The following is an 18577-nucleotide window of genomic DNA, read 5'->3' as shown; positions in this document are numbered from 1 at the left end:
ACCACTTTTACGCTCTCAAGTGACCCTATATTTTACACATTGCTCACCTGCAATTTTTTCACCAGCTGGTTGCACTTCTTTATTGCTGCCACTGTCTTCATCTTCCTGGATAACTGTTACTACTTCCTCCTCCTCCTCCTCTTCTTCCATGTCACTGTCCAAGTACCCAATCAAAAGCTCTGTGTCTGTTTCAATATCTTCCACAGCCAAATAGAAAATATTTTCCCCTTCCTGTTGCCAACAGTAAGTAGAGGCAATGAACAATTATGTCAGAAAAACAAAAACCTAGACACAAGTATGAGACCCTGAACTAATATTATCCCTCAAGCATGGAAGGGTTGGCTCCATACCTCAGGGAGCACAATGCTACAACAGCCTTGCTAAGACTTCTTTCCCAATGTGGCTGCATGGATAGAGAGCATTTGTATTCTGCTATTTTGGAAATATTCCCCTGCCTCACCTGTGAGGCTTTTCCACTATTCCCTGTAGTTTAGACCAACGTGGAGGTGGCATTAAAGTCCTCTCCTGCCACCCTCTACTTGACAAGAACTTCAGAGTTTGAAAATGAAATATTTGAGGATCAGAAACCCAGCAAAACTTAGATAACCAACACAGCTTTATCTCTCTCCCCAGCTGACTGCAGGAATTCTAACACAGCTTTCAGCACCATGTTTACATAGTGTTATTTTCTCTCTCTCTCTCTCTCTCCTTAAGATCCCCAGCCTTCTCAAACAGGCTTTCACCTCTGCTCAGTTATCTTCACTATCAAATTAACAGGCACATCTGGAAAATGCACTTTAAACCCTGTGCTGGTTTAAATCAGCGTAGCCCCACAAAAGGATCCAGCCCACATTCTGCACGACAGGACAAACTACATAATAATAAGCTCTAAAACCTTCTTGATAATGCCTGAACAAAATTCCAAATACCTACATAAGCTAACAACTTTGGGCCTGACAACACTTAATTAAAGTTACCAACGCCGGCACAGTGGGGTGTGCGGAGGAATCTGTACATCTGTCCCCTAAAGTGATATTCAGAGATACCTTTTTTCTTTCTATATATGAACCAAGTGCTTTAGGTACTACTACCTAAAGCACTGAAGGAGACTCATTTTTATGCAATGAAGACTCCCAAGTTCTATCATAAATCTTAAAGCTTATCTGATTAACACCCAGAAAAGTTAACTGAAGCTTCTTTACCCTGCATCGAGCCATATATTTTGTAACAAGCTTCCTTGAGCAAGGACAAGATAATGATTTTTAATTTTTGTAATACACTAAGATTAATTTAAACTGTCAACAGGGATGTAGCATTCCTCGAGCTGTAGAAGGTCTGTTATATTTTACTCAAGATACCGTCACACAAGAGTGAAACCTACTTAATTCAGCAGACTTGACAGAGCTGCTGCTTTCAAGGATGCACCACTTCTCTGTCCTTATCTCAACAGCAGCATTGGAAAACAAAAAAAAGTAGGATTTTTTTTTCTCAAGATCTATTCTGCAGTCCAGATATCTGAGTATGCCAACCTAACCTCTGCACACATCTACAGCTTGCTGGTTTTCATATGTCTCTGTCAAGTCGCAGAGACCTTTAATTCACTACAGTCTGAAGTCAAAACAAATCATGTACGGAAACTCTTGACATGAGGAAAAGTAAAAGGTCTTTCTACACTCAGTCTCCACAGAGACGGGACAAAACCCCTGGGGTAAACCTCCAGTACATCACTGTTTAGGAAAATCTTATTCTAAAAGCGAGACAACCTCATGAAGGGAAGCACATATCTATTAATGGCTTACCAAAAATAATAATGAAAAGAATTTTTGGAAACTAAGATTTTGAAAATTTCAAAATTAAAAAAAGAAAAGAAAAAGTCATGTATCCCAGGCAAAAGCAATGCTCAAAGTACTAAGAACTGTCAATGCCTGAGTGCTCTGGATTGCATTTGCATTGGAAAGAAATTAGCTTTGGTGTTAGCCCAATCTAAACTCATTTCTCCTCCAAGGTTAATTTGTTTGGCTTTTCCAGCCAAACAAATGCTAATAGTCAGGTATTCAGAGCACTAATTAATCAATATACACCCACACTGTAGTAGCTCCTCAAGGCAGCATTTTGAGTGAAGGCAATGGAAGCTCTCCAGAAACCACAGAAGAATTTACACCTCTGCCTCTACCAGCAGCACCTGCATGAATCACATTAATCTACGTACATGCAGACATCGGAAACACAGTAACCACTCTCTTAAATAATTTTAATAACCCTCCTGTTTCTAAGAACACATCTGCAGCCATGCCACCTGCCCATCTGCTCAGACCATGCTGGCTGTTTTCCTAACATTCATCTGCAGCAGACCACAAAGGTCCTTGGGAGAAACTCCAAGTGTTCATCATGGGGGGCATCATAACTTCCCTTCACGTTATTCCTGGTTTATTATTCAGTCTTGTTTCCCTCACCTCTGCCTCCACTGTCGTCTTTTACACTATAAGCCACACAGACCTGCTCAGCAAATACAGTTTTCCAGTTCCAATAGCCCTTGCTATCTCCTTTTTGGTCCACTACAGGCACCTCTTCCATGCAAATTCTTGGCTTTTCCATACAGTTACACACCTTCATATCTGCTTTGTAAGAGGGAACATGGAATCACTGACAGTCCATCACACTTTCATCCAAAAGCATAAAACACTTATGTCATCACCCCTGAAAGCTTAAAACACAGGAGGAGGAAGCAGCACATAGTCTTGTGTTACCTGAGGGAGTGTAGGGCTTTTCCATCCTTCAGAGCTTGAGCAGCTGGCTCCAACCCAGCCTCCCTAGTCCTTAATCACTTTCCCTCTGTGCCCACAAAGTGTTACCTGACTTCTCTCTGTATCCAATTCCCTGGCAGCAAACCAGCTCTTCAGCCTACCTGTTCTGCCAGCTGTCCCTGGATACCTCTCCAAACAAACACACTGCCTTTCCCAGTCTTTGCCTGCAGCTCCAGGATGTCAAGTTTGGCAGAGGTGAAACCAATACAGGCAATGTCTGTGAGGGCAACAAACACAATCCAGGAAATGCATGGAGATGACTTCACACACACACACCCCACGCACAGCCCAGGAACTCAGATTATACCTCATCTAAAATACAGCACCTGAACCACACCAAGGAGATACAGAAGCCTCAGCTCTCTCTCCTTATCTAGTCCCATAATGTTATATTGCAGGGCAAGGCAGAAAACCTTTGAGACACAAATGTGAGACAAAACAGAACCCAAGGCTAAACTACTACAGCAATTCTGACATTTGTCCTGTGTTCTTAGACCATACTGCACTTCTTAGTAATAGCTCCTCATGAAGGCTAGAATATTTTTCCAGCTGAATATTCTGTGTTATGATAGGCTTCAAGGTACTAAAAAACCTTATGAAATAATTCAGTAAATTATTATTTGTTTCTATCACTTTCCCTACGACGAAACCCACTGGTATGCAGTGGATATTCCATTAAAGCTTCTACGCAGAAGCTCAGGTCATTTACTGGAAAGATAATACCAAACATTAATTGTTCACACTGCTCCCTCTTGTCAACCTTACTTTGCATTTGCTAACAATGACTGTGCACTGTTGAGGTGCTAATCACACCTCATGTATGAGAGCCTTTCCCATCTGGTACCATAAGGAGGACAATCAATTATATCAGAAATGAACTTTTGTTTTCTTGGCATGGAAAAATTCAAATTTTTTTGTCTGGCCTCAAAATAAACTATAATTCTTTTGTCAGGGACCTGCAAGCTAGTCCTTGGGGAAAAAAAAAATCATCTCACGATGAAAAAGCAGACTAGTAATTTTATGCTACTAGTTGATAATTAATTCTCCTTTTCATGATTGCTTGCAAATTGGGATTACATCAGCAAATACCTTAAGTGAGCCTGAAACCACATTTTGTCAAGTATACACTTTGAGAAAAAAATTTCACAGTCATGTAATTCTTACTTATGTGGGAGTGGCCATTAATTTACTGTGAAACTGAGCTGCTGAAAAAAAAAGCAGATAGCGAATTTCTTTCGTAATCTCCAAAAGAACAACAGCTGGAACTAGAAAAGTATCTCGTCTCTGTTGTATTCTGTGAAGTCAAAGAATACTTCCAAAAGTGAGAAATCAGACTAAGACTCCAGCTTGAGAGAAGAGCTGTCAAGTAAGAGTGAATGGGTGTAACAGAACTCTATATAATCAAAGATGGCATAGAAAAATAAAATAACTATTCACTGTTATACCAGAACTAGGGAATCAAGTGAAATTAAGTTTCTAGAAGAAAAACAGAAGCATATTTCAACATAATTAAAGCAGAGCAACTCATTACCACAGCGTGCTGCAAATGGCAACTATAAAAATGAAAAAAAATAAGCTGGATAAATTCAGATCAACAGAAAAGACAAGATAATTATCTTTTTTTTATTAATTTATCCTCAGGCACTACATGATCATCCTATCAGATAATTACATTGTTCAATTCTCTTTTCTACTTAAATATTTTCAGCACCATACTTCCTTTCAAATCCATCACAATTTATATTAAATTATATAATATGCATATTATATAATATTAATTTTATTGAACCATAATGTAAATGCATGCTTCTGCTTTACACACACCTAAGCCCATACCCAAGTTTGGCATGAACCACATACAGGTCTCTAAATCATTAGTCCTTCAACCTTTCAAATAGCATCAGATCCTAAGGACCTCTTTGATCTTCCATCCTACCACTCCTATTTATGGTATTATCTTAAGCACAAGAGTTCTCTTCTAAAAAGAGAGACAGAAAAACAGTTCACCACTTTCCCCAGATCTTGCAGTTTTATTGCAAGAAATGAAGGCCAAGGAGGAGATCAAATTAGTAAATCAGTAAGAGGAAGCAAATGAGAGGAGTCCACCAAATCTACCTGGATGGCTGCCAGGTTCTTCTGCTCCTGGGATGGAGCCTCATGGACAAAACGCAGCCAGTTAGAATGGCGTGGGTTGCTGGCATCCAGGATATAAAGGACCTCGCCTTTGCTCCCACGAACCTGAAACATTAAAAAAAAAAATCCCCAAGCAAAATTAAAATACCAAATATGTCCAGGTTTTGTCCACTCAGTGAAGAAAACACTTTAAACATCATATACCTCCATTTCCATATCTAGACCTTATTACAGATCCATCTAATTTCTACAGTTGTAACAAAATTCCCAGCTTATGTCGAAAAAATGAAGACAACAGAAACAAAAACTTTAATATTAACTAGGTCATTCTCCTCCCTCAAAACACAAAGACATATTGCTGGAAAAATACATCTGTCACTGCCAAAAAACCCTGTTTGTTTCATTTTAAATAATAGATCACTTGAACCTCCACTGATCCAGTCAATAGAGAGTCGTGCAAAAAGGTCATACAGCCACACTATTATTCCATGTGATTTATTTATATAATGAATGGATTTTATTTTCCATCTGTCAACGAGAAGTATCCAAAGCAGGTATTTCCTAAGAGCTAGGGAATTCGGCTATGTAAGATCAAAATTAGATTGTCTTCATGGCTTTGTATATAAATTGCTCACATTCTTGCTATATTTGTTTCTAATAGAATGCAATATCATATTTCTTCAGCATGACTGCTTCAATTACCTAAGCATTTAGGATATTATTAGAAAGAAAAAAACTGTATTCCATTACAATAATAGCTGGTGACAGCACACTGCTCTCAGATTAAGAAAAAAAATAATTACTGTAGTTCTGCAAACAAGCAAGAATCTTCAAAGTTCGTTAGTGCTCTTCTGAAGGAGAAAGGACACATGAAAAGGTGCCAACATTCAAACTTTAAAAGCTATTACTTTCCAACACATGGATTAACCACAGTGAAAAGTGTCAAACCTACACACTGAAATGCATCTGGAAACAATATTATCTGACACTAAGCACTGCAATCGTTTCCCAGAGAGGCTGTAGATGTCCCATCCCTGGAAGTGTTCAAGGCCAGATGGGATGAAGCCCTGAGCAACCTGATCTAGTGAGTGGCAACCCTGTCCCTGGCAGGGGGGTTGGAACTGGATGGTCTTTAAGGTCCCTTCCAACCCAAACCATTCTGTGATACTGTAACAATCACCCAGTTCTACAGAGGCTTTGTGATTTAGCTACCAAAGCACAAGTTACAGGAGCCCACCATGTAGCTCCTATAAAGGCTTCCATCAGATTTTGAGTTGGAAGGAGAAGTAATCCAGGTCCTATTATAAAAACTATACATTACACTATCTAACTTTTCATCAATTTTTCTTTATTTGCTTGATCCTTAAATTATATAAGAATAATTTATATTTGCTGTGATACACAGTCATCTCAGTTATGCTTTCAGAGTCTCTGCCAATCCATAAAGAGATGCCAAACACGAAGCAGAGCTTTAACACATAAGGAAACTATCGATAAAGGAATACGATAAATCCCTTAAAAACATTCTGTATTTTCTACTGCTTTTTTCACCTCGTAAAGAAATAATGCTGCATTGAATACACACATGTGAGCATGAAAAGTAAAGAAAAACTGCAAAAACGCTGTACTTAGCATGGACTAGACTGGTGACATGAACCAATACTTTTCTGGTTGCATGAATAGGGAGTTTCCTAAATGATCAACTGATCATTGAGCACCATGGCAGTGGATCCCAAACCTAGCACTTAAACAAACTAAACTTAAAGCTAAAATGCACACACATATCCACATTATGTACCTCAAACTGAGGTGCCCAAGAATTATCCTCTTGAAAATCAACACAAAAGGTGTCACTGAATGAATTCAGTCAAATGCCTTCACAGTAAGATGACATTCACTGTTACCCCACAGAGTGAGGTGCTACCTCCACGCCCATCAGGACAATTTGAATGATGCCACATTAACAAGCACCAGATCACCACAGAAGAGTTCAGGAAAAAATGTGTCTCTGATCAATTTATAAGCACCCTGTATGAAACCCTAAACGGGCTTAAGTAACACCTCAGCTGCTGGCAATGCCCACCAGCAACAGGCACTATTCCATCTGCCAGCCTTTTATGCCGCAATGAAATTACCCCCCATTTTCAAAACACATCCAAATTTGTCACTTATGCTACTTTAAAATGCTCACAAGTGTATTGCAAATGCTCTACCATGCACACCTGGCAAGAGAAAAACAAAAAAACCCCAAAACTTCGAAGCAAGTAAGCAGATGGTTACCTTTGCTGAAGACAGTAAACTCACTGCCTGCTTTCTGGAAACCATTTTCTAAACATTTCTAAATCGAGACATCTATGTTCATCAAACAATCATGTAGAGAGAAGTAGTGTTGTCTGCATTGCTTTTTTTTTGATTAGCTGAAAATATGATTTTTATTGTTATAGCATAAAACAGCTAGATGCAATACTGCTGCACCCTGAGTTCAGACCATCATAGAGCTCACTGCAGAGCAGGAATTCACATTTTAACACTGCTGGAGAAAGCATTAAAATAACTCTAGCAAAAGAAACCTGAGGCAGCAACTGCTGATTTGCTTACACAGTAAGAAGTCTGGGACAGAGACAGCATGTGACATTTTCCTTCAGCCAAAACACACAGCAACAGTTTTCCATGCTAATGAAGCTCCTTCTGGTGCATGACATTACCTGACCCTGCCAGGGACAGAAGGGACATTACCTGATCCTGCCAGGGACAGAAGGGTACAGGAAGCTCACTCCTAGACTCCTGCTAACACTCTGTGGAGCTTTCAGAAGCAGGGTTGAACTTCCCTTTCTCTGGAATGATACCCAAATCTCCCTAAGCAAACTGTGTGAGATCTTCTACAGTAAGTTCAGACTGGACTACAAACACCTCGGCCTAGCAACACATGCTTTCCAACGTCTTAAATATATCCCATAACTGAAGATGGAAGGTTAACACTCTCAGTTACTTTCAGCAGTAGGTTCTCCTCATCACCAAAACCAAAAAGATCATTAATGAGCCTGCACCAAAAGTCACTAAAGTTAATACAAAATCATACACTTAACATGGATAAAGATGACTAAAACAAGTTTTAACAGAGTTGCTCATAACAACGTTAATAACTTTGGACTTCTCATCCTTTGGACACCTATCTATCCCAGCTGGGACTAATTTAGCAAAATTGAAAATCTGGGACGTAAACTTGAAGCTGAGATAGTGCACCAATTTCTGTCTTGTGTAAAAGCCCAGATCATTTAAGAAATGAGAAAAACAAAAGCATTTCTGAAAATTAAATTAAGATGCACACAAAAAACATTAGAAGCAAACAGTTTTCAATGTAAACTGTATTGGAGCAACAATGACTGGGAAGGTAGTCTTCATACATTAAAAATAAAGACTATATTGTTCAGAACTAGATTTATAATATTATGTTCACCTTGAAGCAAACACAGAATTCATCAAATTAAGATTTATTTCATCATGAATCTATGGACATAATTTGACTTAATGTCTTGTGTGTAAAAGCCTTCCTATGCCAGAAAAGCACATTTTACAGGCAAGATATCAAAGAAAGAAGGAAAAAAAAAAAAAAAAAAAAAAAAGAAAGCCACCAAAACACACCAAGCTTAATGTGCTTGACTTTTTATACCTCAATCCTAAACACCACAGCCCTGATCTGAAGCTAGTTGCAGCCAATAGCAGATTTTCGGTTGCCTTCACTAGTTTTCAGGCAGGCTTACTTAACTGAAAACAACTGTCACAGCAAAAGTGATGAGAGTCAAGCAGTAGAAACTAAGTTCACTCCGTTTTCTTATATAAATAAACACAAACACTGGCTTCCATTGAAAGACTGATTGCTGATCTCTTTGGTTTTAATGTAACAATGAAGAAAACATGATCCTGGCAGATAGACAGAAACCCAACCTGAAATATGTAACATTCAGCATTACATGGCGTATTATGTTCCATCCAACCCTGACCAACATTTCTTCATGGTATGTCAGAGTATTTGAAGACGGACTAAATCTTTCCAGCCCTCCCTGTTTCAACATTTGCCAAAGTCATCACCAGAAGTATATGCTTGCCACAATCCAATAGGAGTGAAATGAATCCCCCTTTCTTGGTTAGGGATAATGAAGAAAAGGAACTGAACATATATAAAGAAATGAACTGATATCTTCCCCTCACAAAGGAACATCTGAGCCTCCAGAGCAAAAACATCTGTGAACTTTTAATACCTAAAGATTATTTCCTTCTTGCCTTTAAGCACTTGCTCTTCCAGCAAATACACACAGTTCTGAGCTGCTATGCCAAGTTTACTAATACACACAAAGAAGCATTTAATCAAAGTGCTAGTGAGATGATGCTAAGAGTAAGAAGAAAACTCTCATCATCAGCAACAAGCTGTGTCCTTCACTAGCACAACAGTCAGAGAGCTGGGGCATAACACAGAGGGCTTTTTACAACAGAAAGAAAGAAAAAGCACAACGCCATTTGCACATTTTCTTGGCTTTTTATTATCACTCCTAACTAAATGGTTACCACAGGTTTGTTCGGTTTTTTTTCTTCCTATCACACCACTCATAAATAAAACATTTCGGCCTGTAGCTCTTTACAAAGATAACAGCAAGATCAAGGATGCTTCCCACCCGCCCCACTTCCCTGGAATCTGTTGAATGAGCAAGTATAAACCTTTGATTTCTTCAAAACTATGCATGTTACAGGCAGAGTATTGGCATCCTGCTATATTTAATTTAAAGAGAAACTCTAACATCTTCAGAATTTTTCTGAACAACATCACTGGGCTCAATAAATTTTTTGGGTCCCATGTTTTGCCCGAGACCAAAAGAAAACATAATGCGTGCAATTCTGTCTCAACGTGATGCCTTAAAGATGCCAGCTCACAATGCTGGTCTCAGAGAAAAAGGAATGGCTTGATCAAAACAGACCACATCACAGAGCACTACTCTGCACAACTAGAAATGCATGTGGCCAACTTCCTCACAGAAAAATATTCCATAAAATTGAAGCCTGGATCACAGGCATCACATGCCAAGGAAAGAAATGCTGCACTAATGCCCATTTTTTTTCCTTGTACTTATAAAAAGCCTCTATACTCAAGCCTTCTTTCTGAAGGTGTTCTCTCTGAAAATGTTTTTGTTTTTAACTGCCATCAGACTGTGAAGTCAGGCTTTAGTGTGCCTTCCTCCAATAGCCTTCAAATTAATTATTTTTAATATCTTTGGTACAGCTGACTACACACAAACTTGGCCGGTCTCTGTGCGTGCCTCCCACAGGCTCTGGAATAACCATCTACTTGGACTGTTCAAGTCTTACTTTCTGCATTCCTGGTCTCAATTCTCAACTTAAGACTACTCCCAGCATGATTTAAATTATATTATAAAGCTCACATTCAGATCAACTTCAGTAAACATGAACAACTTGGGTTAAAACATTCAGGAAGTCATAAAATTTGGTATGCAGGAATCTTTTCAAGGCTCTCAAAACTAGGTTACAGTAAGATATTATGAAATTATTTTAAAACAGCTCATAAAAACCTCATTTTCTGATTTGCTGTCAATGGGGTCATATTAGTGTCACCAGTAAATACATGTATTTGCCTTTTCTTTTCTGTCTTGCAGAAACAGATAAATCTCATTCCAGCATCAGCAGTGAGGAATCTGGAAAATCATCCAGCTTTCCAACAAACGTAAAGACCTTCTCATTGCTGTAATCCACCCACTGTCTTTTCTGAAAGCCTTGTTCTAGCACAAGCATTTCACTGATTTGAAATAACCTGCAGAAACATCAGGAAGAGCCAAGTGAGCCAGGGCCCATTAACATGTACTGTACTCAGCAAACATCTGTAATAAAAGCACATTGTATTGCTCTGTTTTCAGCTGGGAACAAAGAGGATGAAACTGGTTGCTCTGAGTACATAACCTAAAGGGAAAGGGGAACAAATTGTCCACACCTCTTCTCTGGGAAAGGGCATTTGAGGCACACCTCTAGATTAAAACAGACAAAAGAAAGGGAAGGGAGAAAACAGGGTTTCACAGGCTGGAGTTAGCACTCACCTAGGAATACTTCACCACTCATGATATTTATACTGAGTTTGGGTTAAATGAGATGGGCTTTTAACATTCTCTCACTCATCCTTCCAGTGTATGGAATCTATTTGTAGCTCTGCTAAGGCCGCATCAATGCTCTGCTCTCTTCATAAGCTGCTCAGTGATGTTAATGCCAGAGATTTTTCAAATGCACTGATAGTACTTTAGGCCAGATGTCAAATATAAGCTTTTTTTGTACAATACCCCACAAAATAAAAGTAACAGTCCTTCTTCCACCTCTAACCAGAGAAAGGTGAAAAGGTAAGGAACGGGTCCCCTCCTCAGTGTCAAAGACGACTAAATGTGCGTTCAATAGAAAACGCTTGGCTGAGGAAAAAAGAAATTCTGCTCAAAGAACTACAGCAGTAAATAAAGATTACAAAGACAGAACAGAGGCACCACAAAGAAGGCATTTTTAACAAGTTGGGAATGTTGTTATTGCCAGTATTTTTCAGTTAGTGCAGTCTCCTCAACTGGTAAATTCAGATTTTACTTCAGGCACACACAGGTACAACAGGAACTAGGATGGGTTGTGTACCTAATTACAAGACCTGGTGTATAAACTACTGTTCCTGCCTAATACATATTAAAAATATAAAGCTGCCCATAGTACCAGGCTTCTCTTTTGTGAAAAATCTCACAACTACTCGTTGCATTATAAGCTGCTAAAATTTAAAACTTCACTTATCTAAGTTGCCAAATCCCAACACAAGTGTCATACCAGGAAATGTTTTACATTACAGCTGAAGGAAGCCATAAGCTGATACGTGTCCATCAGCATAAATCTGTATCTCTGTAACTTACAATCTGCCTCCCAATTCAAATTATTTTAATTTTTTCAATTATTTTCACATGTTTTAATACTTTTTCACAGTGTTATTATATTTGTATTTGGCTTGACTTGGTATTTTTTCACACTTCAGTGATTAGAAACTATCATTTCCTTTTTCTTTAGTTTTAAACAACCCTCCTCCACCCCGACAGTGTAATTTAAAAGTACTAAATCTCACTACAGGAATCTTTAAGCTATGGAAAAAAATAGAAAGGATTTGTTGCAGTAAAACTTAATTTTGAGAACAGTTCTTGCTAGGTGTGATGATGTCACTTTACTCACTTCCCACATGAGCCTGCAGTCTGTGTTCTCATCCAGTTCCTGCGGCATTCGTTTCTCCCCCGCAAAGGGACCAAATTTTTCACCCTAAGGAATAATTATCAAAGAGAAAGAATCAGTAGGGGTAAAAAAGAAAAAGGCAAGTGAATCACCCATCTCCAGCAGAGCAATTTTTAGCTTCAAACAGAAAAGGAGAGTTTTCCTTTATTGTCCTACTATATGCCAAGAAGGTGCACATCCTTGAGGGTTCAACTTGAAGCTCATTCCCACTCTTTTCATACTTTGGAGAACCATACCTTCCCTCTGCACGCTTATTTCTCCTTTGGGAAGCCGGATTTTTCTTTATCTTAAATAAGGATGAAATTTACAAGTCAAATTTCTTACATTTCTTACAAAATTTTCAGGAAGCACCTTGCAACAGGCATCCAACTAAAACAAAGAATCTGGCAAGCACCAAGTTTACATTAGATTTATTTGCGAGATTATTTGCAACGCTACTTTTTGAAGTGCCACAAATCAAAACACTGAATAACTGAGGGCTTGATGATACAGAGAGATTTGTTTAAAAATGTAAGGGAGTATGCACGTGCTTGTGAATTAATTTGAGCCTTCATAAACAAAATTAAAATGTTATACCACCTGCTAGTCATAACACCCGCTGTGAAAGCATCCATTGATATGTTCTTCCAAAAGTATTTGGCATCAGGGGTTTTTTCCTGCACAGACGTCACAGGAACAGGAGCAGCAGGGCAAAATAATTAAATAGGACTTTCTTCTTCCACAGGCCCAGCTTCCCCCCACGCACGCTGCCTTGTCCTTATTTGCACAGACAGGCCCTAAAACCTGGAATGCAGGATGCCGTGTTCCTTCAGGCAGCATTCAGATCCAAAAGCATGTATACTTGTAAGTATTAAAGACTATAGGTATATATTAAAAAGCAACTTTGGTGTTTCTTTAAAAAACAACAGAATTTTGGTTAATAAAAGTATTGATCTTGTCCACATATCCCTTCCTCCAGGCACATTCCATATTCCCAGCAATAGCCTGCTACGTGCTTCCCTTCTCGCTTAGTTTTTACAGGTTGCCTACAGGTAAAGAGAAAAAAGTGGAATGGAAAACATCCAGGATCATCCCTCTTGGAAACAAGAAATCAAATTAAAAAAAAAAAAAAAAAAAATCCTTGTATTTAAAATTCAACCTGAAGTGGTAATAAACAAAGGAAAAGAAAATTGGCATTGCAGAATGAAGCAACAGAACTGAGAGGTAAATTTTTAAATGTGTGATGCCTTAGGTTTTAACTTTTATATTTTTCAAATCCTGTACTGCCTAGTGTCTAACTCTGAAGTTTTGTGCGGCCTGTTAACTTCTGCTCTCTCTTGCTGGTTAGATGTAACAAACCCCCTCTAAGTTTGCACTTCAAGGACACCTTGTCGTCCCAGGCCCCAAAATATGTAAACAAAAAGCCTTTGAGAGGAGGGGAAAACTTGGGGTAATTACATCATTAACTGAAATTATAACTGGAGAATTAACCCTGATATGCAAATGGACCAAACTTACAGAAGTGTGAAGAATCAGTGACACGGGTGTCCATCTTGACTGCCCAAGGTGTACCTTTGAAGGCCCTTCAAATAAATATTTAACTTTATTCTGTTAATCTTCTCTTCTAACCTCTGTTTTTAGGTAGCCACTTCAAGGCATCATGTACACAAAGAACATTTCACTACAAGGAGCCGCAAAGCAGAAGGTAAAAAGACAGGAACAGCAGAAGTCAGCAACTGGAGCCCAGAGCAGCAAAGGAGCCAAACAGGGGCAGTGACAGCAAACACTGGCACTCTGGGACTTCATGTCCTTCCTTCTCATTGATTTCCATACCACCCTTCATCGTTTTGTTGATAAATAATGGCAGAGTTCCTCCCCTACCAGTTTTTCAAATCCTAGGATTTAATACTGAGGCTGAAACTTCCTCCTTGTCTTACCTCATCAGCAAAGGAGGTGGAAACAGGTAAATACAGCTGTATGTGTACAGCACCTATAGTGTCAATTTCACCCATCCCTGAAGCCCACAGCACGGCTGGGATGAAGCTCAGTAACAGCTCAGACCAAGAAACACCACACATCATTCCCATCTCAGCTACTCCAAACCAGGAAATCTCTACTGCAGTATTCAAGACCTTCTGGAAGCTCAGAACCATGGCAAAAGCAACATGTCCACCAACACAGAGTAACTGTAATTACATTAGGTGATGCAGTAGGTGATGCAGATTTCTAAGCACTTTTTACGGCTTCTCAAATTCAGAGGGAAACCAAAACCTGATGTCTTGGAACACAAGGGTCCATGGAGATAAGTGAAATTATTTGTTAGCCTTTCAGATCATTTTCTTCATGTATACATATATATATACACACACACACACACATTATTCCTGGTTAATAAACATGTTGTTATATGCCAACACACATTAATCAAGAACATACTCAAGACTTCAACGTCCCCTCTGATCAACGTGAGGCATACAGCACAGTCTGAAGTCAGAGAAATGATTCAGTATACACAAGCACATTTTTCCAATGCTGAAAAAGCTATATTCAACAGTTGCTTCCAAAAAAGCAGCAATGACTAATCTTCCAGCCACAGCAAAACACTAAGAAATGCAGTGGCTCTCTGATGATTACACCAAGAGCCTCCTGATGCTGGTGCTCTGTAGCCTGAGGCCAGCTGCTGGAAAACAGAAAAGTACACAGGAATCATAGCTTTGTTAAGGTAACAAAACAGAAAGTTTCCACCTTTTATGATTACAAACAAAAACCTGAAAGCCCCGCATGCCTGAAGGTGCACAAGCAGATGGTAGGCAGCAGCAGTTCAGAATGTACTATTACCAAGACTTTGCTAACAGCAGAATTTTCAGAGGCCTCCACAGCACTTGGAGAGCTGGTACTGCAATTTCTGATTATAAGGTCTCCCAATGTTTTCTTTTACTTTCAGTTCAGACAACTGCAATTGTGTGACAGCAGCAGAGAGAAAACAGTGCAGCATTTCCTACTCAGCAACACAGGTCTTACTTCACAATTAAGTGTCACATTCAACACCTCCTCCCAATCCCAGAACTCCACGGAATTAATTGAACAGCTCTAGGTTACGCTTTATCACAGCCATGAAGTGCAGTTCTTCTGCCTCATTACTAAACAGGAAACATATTAAGAGCACTACAGATGTGAATTTTCTTTCCATGGAAAAGAGTAACATGGAGTCTGGCTGTGTCCAATGTACCACCTGCATTATTTACACACCCACCCTTCACCCAACAGAGAACACAGTACTTAGGCCCCCAACAAATTTTAGGAGTATCTTCTAATAAACCACAGAGCAACTCAAGAGTTGGTTCCTCTGCCTTTTCTTCTGACCAGGGCACACCACAGCCATTTGTGCTACCAGCACAGAGGGTTCCCTGCCAAAGGACAGGTCTGTAACCAACACTGTCATCAGACACTCCCAATACAAACAGACTCTACTACAGCTGCCTCTGCCTTTACCTTCTGCAGTCCACATGAAGTACACACGACACCTGCAACACTTTTTCTAGGTGCCTGCACAGCTCTGATCTCACACACTTTGTCCGTATGAAGTTCAAAAGTGAGGTGGAATAATTCAGGCAGGAAAATGCTCTACTTGTCCCAGCATGCAACTCCAATGGTTCAACTGACACCAGTGTGAAGCATGAAAGCTCAGACCCCCACCTCTGAACTCGGGATGCTGATTCCCATAAGTTTCACTCCAGAGCTCACTCCATTTCTGAGTCCAGGGATTAACCACTGCTAACAGTGTACAACCTTCCTTGCTGTGTGAACCCACAAAGTTTTCAAATGAAACTTCAGAATCTCCATAGAGAAGTCTTAAAAACCAAACTATATAAAATTGTTCCCCTTCCAGCTCCGCCCTTAACATTCAGGGACACCTTAAAAATGGGACACCTCCACCCCATCGTGTCAAAAGTCCTGTTGATGAAACCACTGAAAAATTAGAAAAAAAATTCAGAGCCAAAATGAGGACAAAGATGGAAAGCAAAACACACAAAACACAGAGAAGAGTATACTAATGATAGGTTCATCGTTTTGGTATGCCTTTATGTGTCCTAACAAGCCACCTGGACAGTCTCAGCTGGAATTCCAGACTATCAAGAGACTTTCAATTATGAGGTGTGAAGGGGCATCACCTGGTTGGGGTATGAGACCCAGTTCAGCAGAATGACATCGTTCAGAGGCCAGGCTTTATTATGCCAAAACGAGGAATTAAATCATGATCCCGCCGAGCCCGAAGAGCCGTGAGGGGGGTGACAGGAGCCTGCGAACCCCGGCCGGCTCCCCCTCCCCTCAGAGTGCAGACCGGCAGGGAGGCGGTCCCGCCCGGGGGAGCGCTGCCCTCACAGCTGTGCCAGACACATAAACCAAGTTTAAAAAAAAAAAAAAAAAAAAAAAGTTTTAAAAAAAGTCACAAAACGGGGAAAATAAAATTCCTCAGAGCTAATCCTCCGCCGGCCCCCGCGCCCCTTCCCGCCTGAGGCGGCAGCGCCCCGGGAGGCTCCTTGAAGCGGGAGGGGGGAGCGGCCGGGCGGTGCCTCCCGTGAGCAGAGGGAGCCCGGGCGGGCACAGCGCGGCTGAGGCGAACTTGGAGCGGGGCAGAGGGGCGGGAGAGCCGCCCAGCTCCCCGGTGATACGTGGCAGCCGCTCCCCGCCGGGCCGGGAGAGGCCGTCCCCCCGCCATCACCCACCTTCTTCACTCTGCGGGCCGTGTAGAGCCCCATCCCGTCCTGCACCCGGGACGACTTCAGGGCGAACCTATCCGGCACGTACATGCCCAGCATTTTTGCACCGAACTCGGGCCCCGCCGCCTGCTACCGGGGAGAAGGAAGAGGCTTACGGGGGACTTCCATCCCACCGGGAGCAGCGAGCGAGAGATCGGGGGAGGGGGCAGGAAGAGGGGCTGGATGCGGGGCTCTCCCGGCTCCTGAGGGGAGGGGCCAGCGCGCGGGACGGGGCGGGGCGGCCGCAGGGGGCGCGCGCGCCCGGCGGGGCAGTGGCGGGAGCGGCGCCATGGCGGCGTCGTGAGGGGACGGCGGAGGGCGGCGGTGTCCCGCTCGGATTTATCCCCCTTTTTTGTGTTCCACCAATGCGTGAAGGCAGCTTCGCTTCGAAACCAAGTAATCCTTCACTTTCGGGGGTTGGTTTTGAGGGAACGCGGATCTAAAGCCAGAACTTGAGCATCCTCATGAACATGCAAACGTGACACTTTTTGTCTAAAAAATAAACATTTTGTATATTCTTACAACATACCCAGCAAAGACGTGGTTTTCTGATTACAACTATACAAAATGCCGTCGAAAAGAGAGGAGAAGTTCGATTTCAGCAGGTGACTAACATCACACCAGTATTTTTTTCACAAAACTACAATATAGATTATAAATGTACATTATATATATGCACAATATACACTGACCACCTTCTAGAAAGCTGAATAGCTTTCTTGGAGATTTTTGGGATTTTCATTGATGCCATACTCATATTGTTGCTCTCTAAACTGAAGTGGGGGTGCAGCTGGGAAAAGGAGTTGGTTATATCTGATTATGGAATTAAAAATAAGTGTGAAGGCATGTGAGGCAACCAGAAGGAAAAGGAAGACAAGGGGAAAAAAACTATTTATAGATACATTTTAAAATCATGCTGCTAATAATAATAATAATTAAACCACTGGAGTGTAACAACCTCTTTTCTCTCTACCTCTTTCTACCTTAACAGATGTATTAATAGTAGAAGTTAAATATTAAAAGCTCCTAGTTTTCCACCCAAGCATTAGAAAAAATTTGTGTTGGTGTCATTTGGAAGGAATAAAAAAAATGTCCTGAATTTTAGTTACCACATGACAGTGAACAGATCATCATGAAAGTGCTTTGGATCAGTTGGATCTCTGCCCACCCCTAGGTGGGCATTTAGGGAGAAATTAAATTTTAAAAAGCCAGGTCTAGCTGAACATGCAACTCCCTTTGACTACTTTTTGTTCCTTTCTATATATTTGCACACAATGATGGCTTTTTGTGCTTATCATCTACAGTGCCATAATTTAGCTATCATAAAGCTTTATAAGAAAAAATATTTACAAAGGTGATGTATATTCCCACCAACATGCATGTATATACAGAGAAGTTTATACAATACTGCATGATATTCAATATATGAGCAAATGCTCTGGTAAATTTGATGAAACCCTTAATTTGACAAGAAAAAAGGATGAAAGGTTCCAACAACATGGTTGAAAGAATAATTTTGAGAATGAAAACGTGCCAGACACATAGATTTTACACCTTGACTGATAGCCTGGACACTGTCTACTCATTTAGTAATAAAAA

General features: G+C 40.5%; 1 protein-coding gene across 5 annotated transcripts in view; it reads right to left on the bottom strand.

Moving 5' to 3' along the window:
• The window catches only part of PRDM5 (PR/SET domain 5), an 85172-nt gene extending 67961 nt beyond the window's left edge, over positions 1-17211 (bottom strand). For 3 of the 5 annotated variants that reach the window (XR_004240504.1, XR_004240505.1, XR_004240506.1), the window contains exons 1-4: positions 16946-17211; positions 12183-12266; positions 4920-5042; positions 48-231 (exon numbers count right to left, since the gene is read on the bottom strand). Coding sequence is in view for 2 of the 5 variants with exons in the window: in XM_032110486.1 (XP_031966377.1) it covers positions 48-231; positions 4920-5042; positions 12183-12266; positions 16946-17038 (484 nt within the window). In the remaining 3 variants the exon portion in view is untranslated. The remainder of the gene's footprint in view (positions 1-47; positions 232-4919; positions 5043-12182; positions 12267-16945) is intronic. The other 2 variants (XM_032110486.1, XM_032110487.1) reach the window with 2 other exon arrangements.
• Positions 17212-18577: the final 1366 nt, after the last annotated feature.

This window comes from Corvus moneduloides, chromosome 5 (assembly GCF_009650955.1).
Source record: "Corvus moneduloides isolate bCorMon1 chromosome 5, bCorMon1.pri, whole genome shotgun sequence".
In the NCBI taxonomy this organism is placed as follows: Eukaryota; Metazoa; Chordata; class Aves; order Passeriformes; family Corvidae; genus Corvus; species Corvus moneduloides.
Note: the sequence above shows the minus strand (reverse complement) of the source record. Positions and strands in the feature narration are given on the sequence as shown.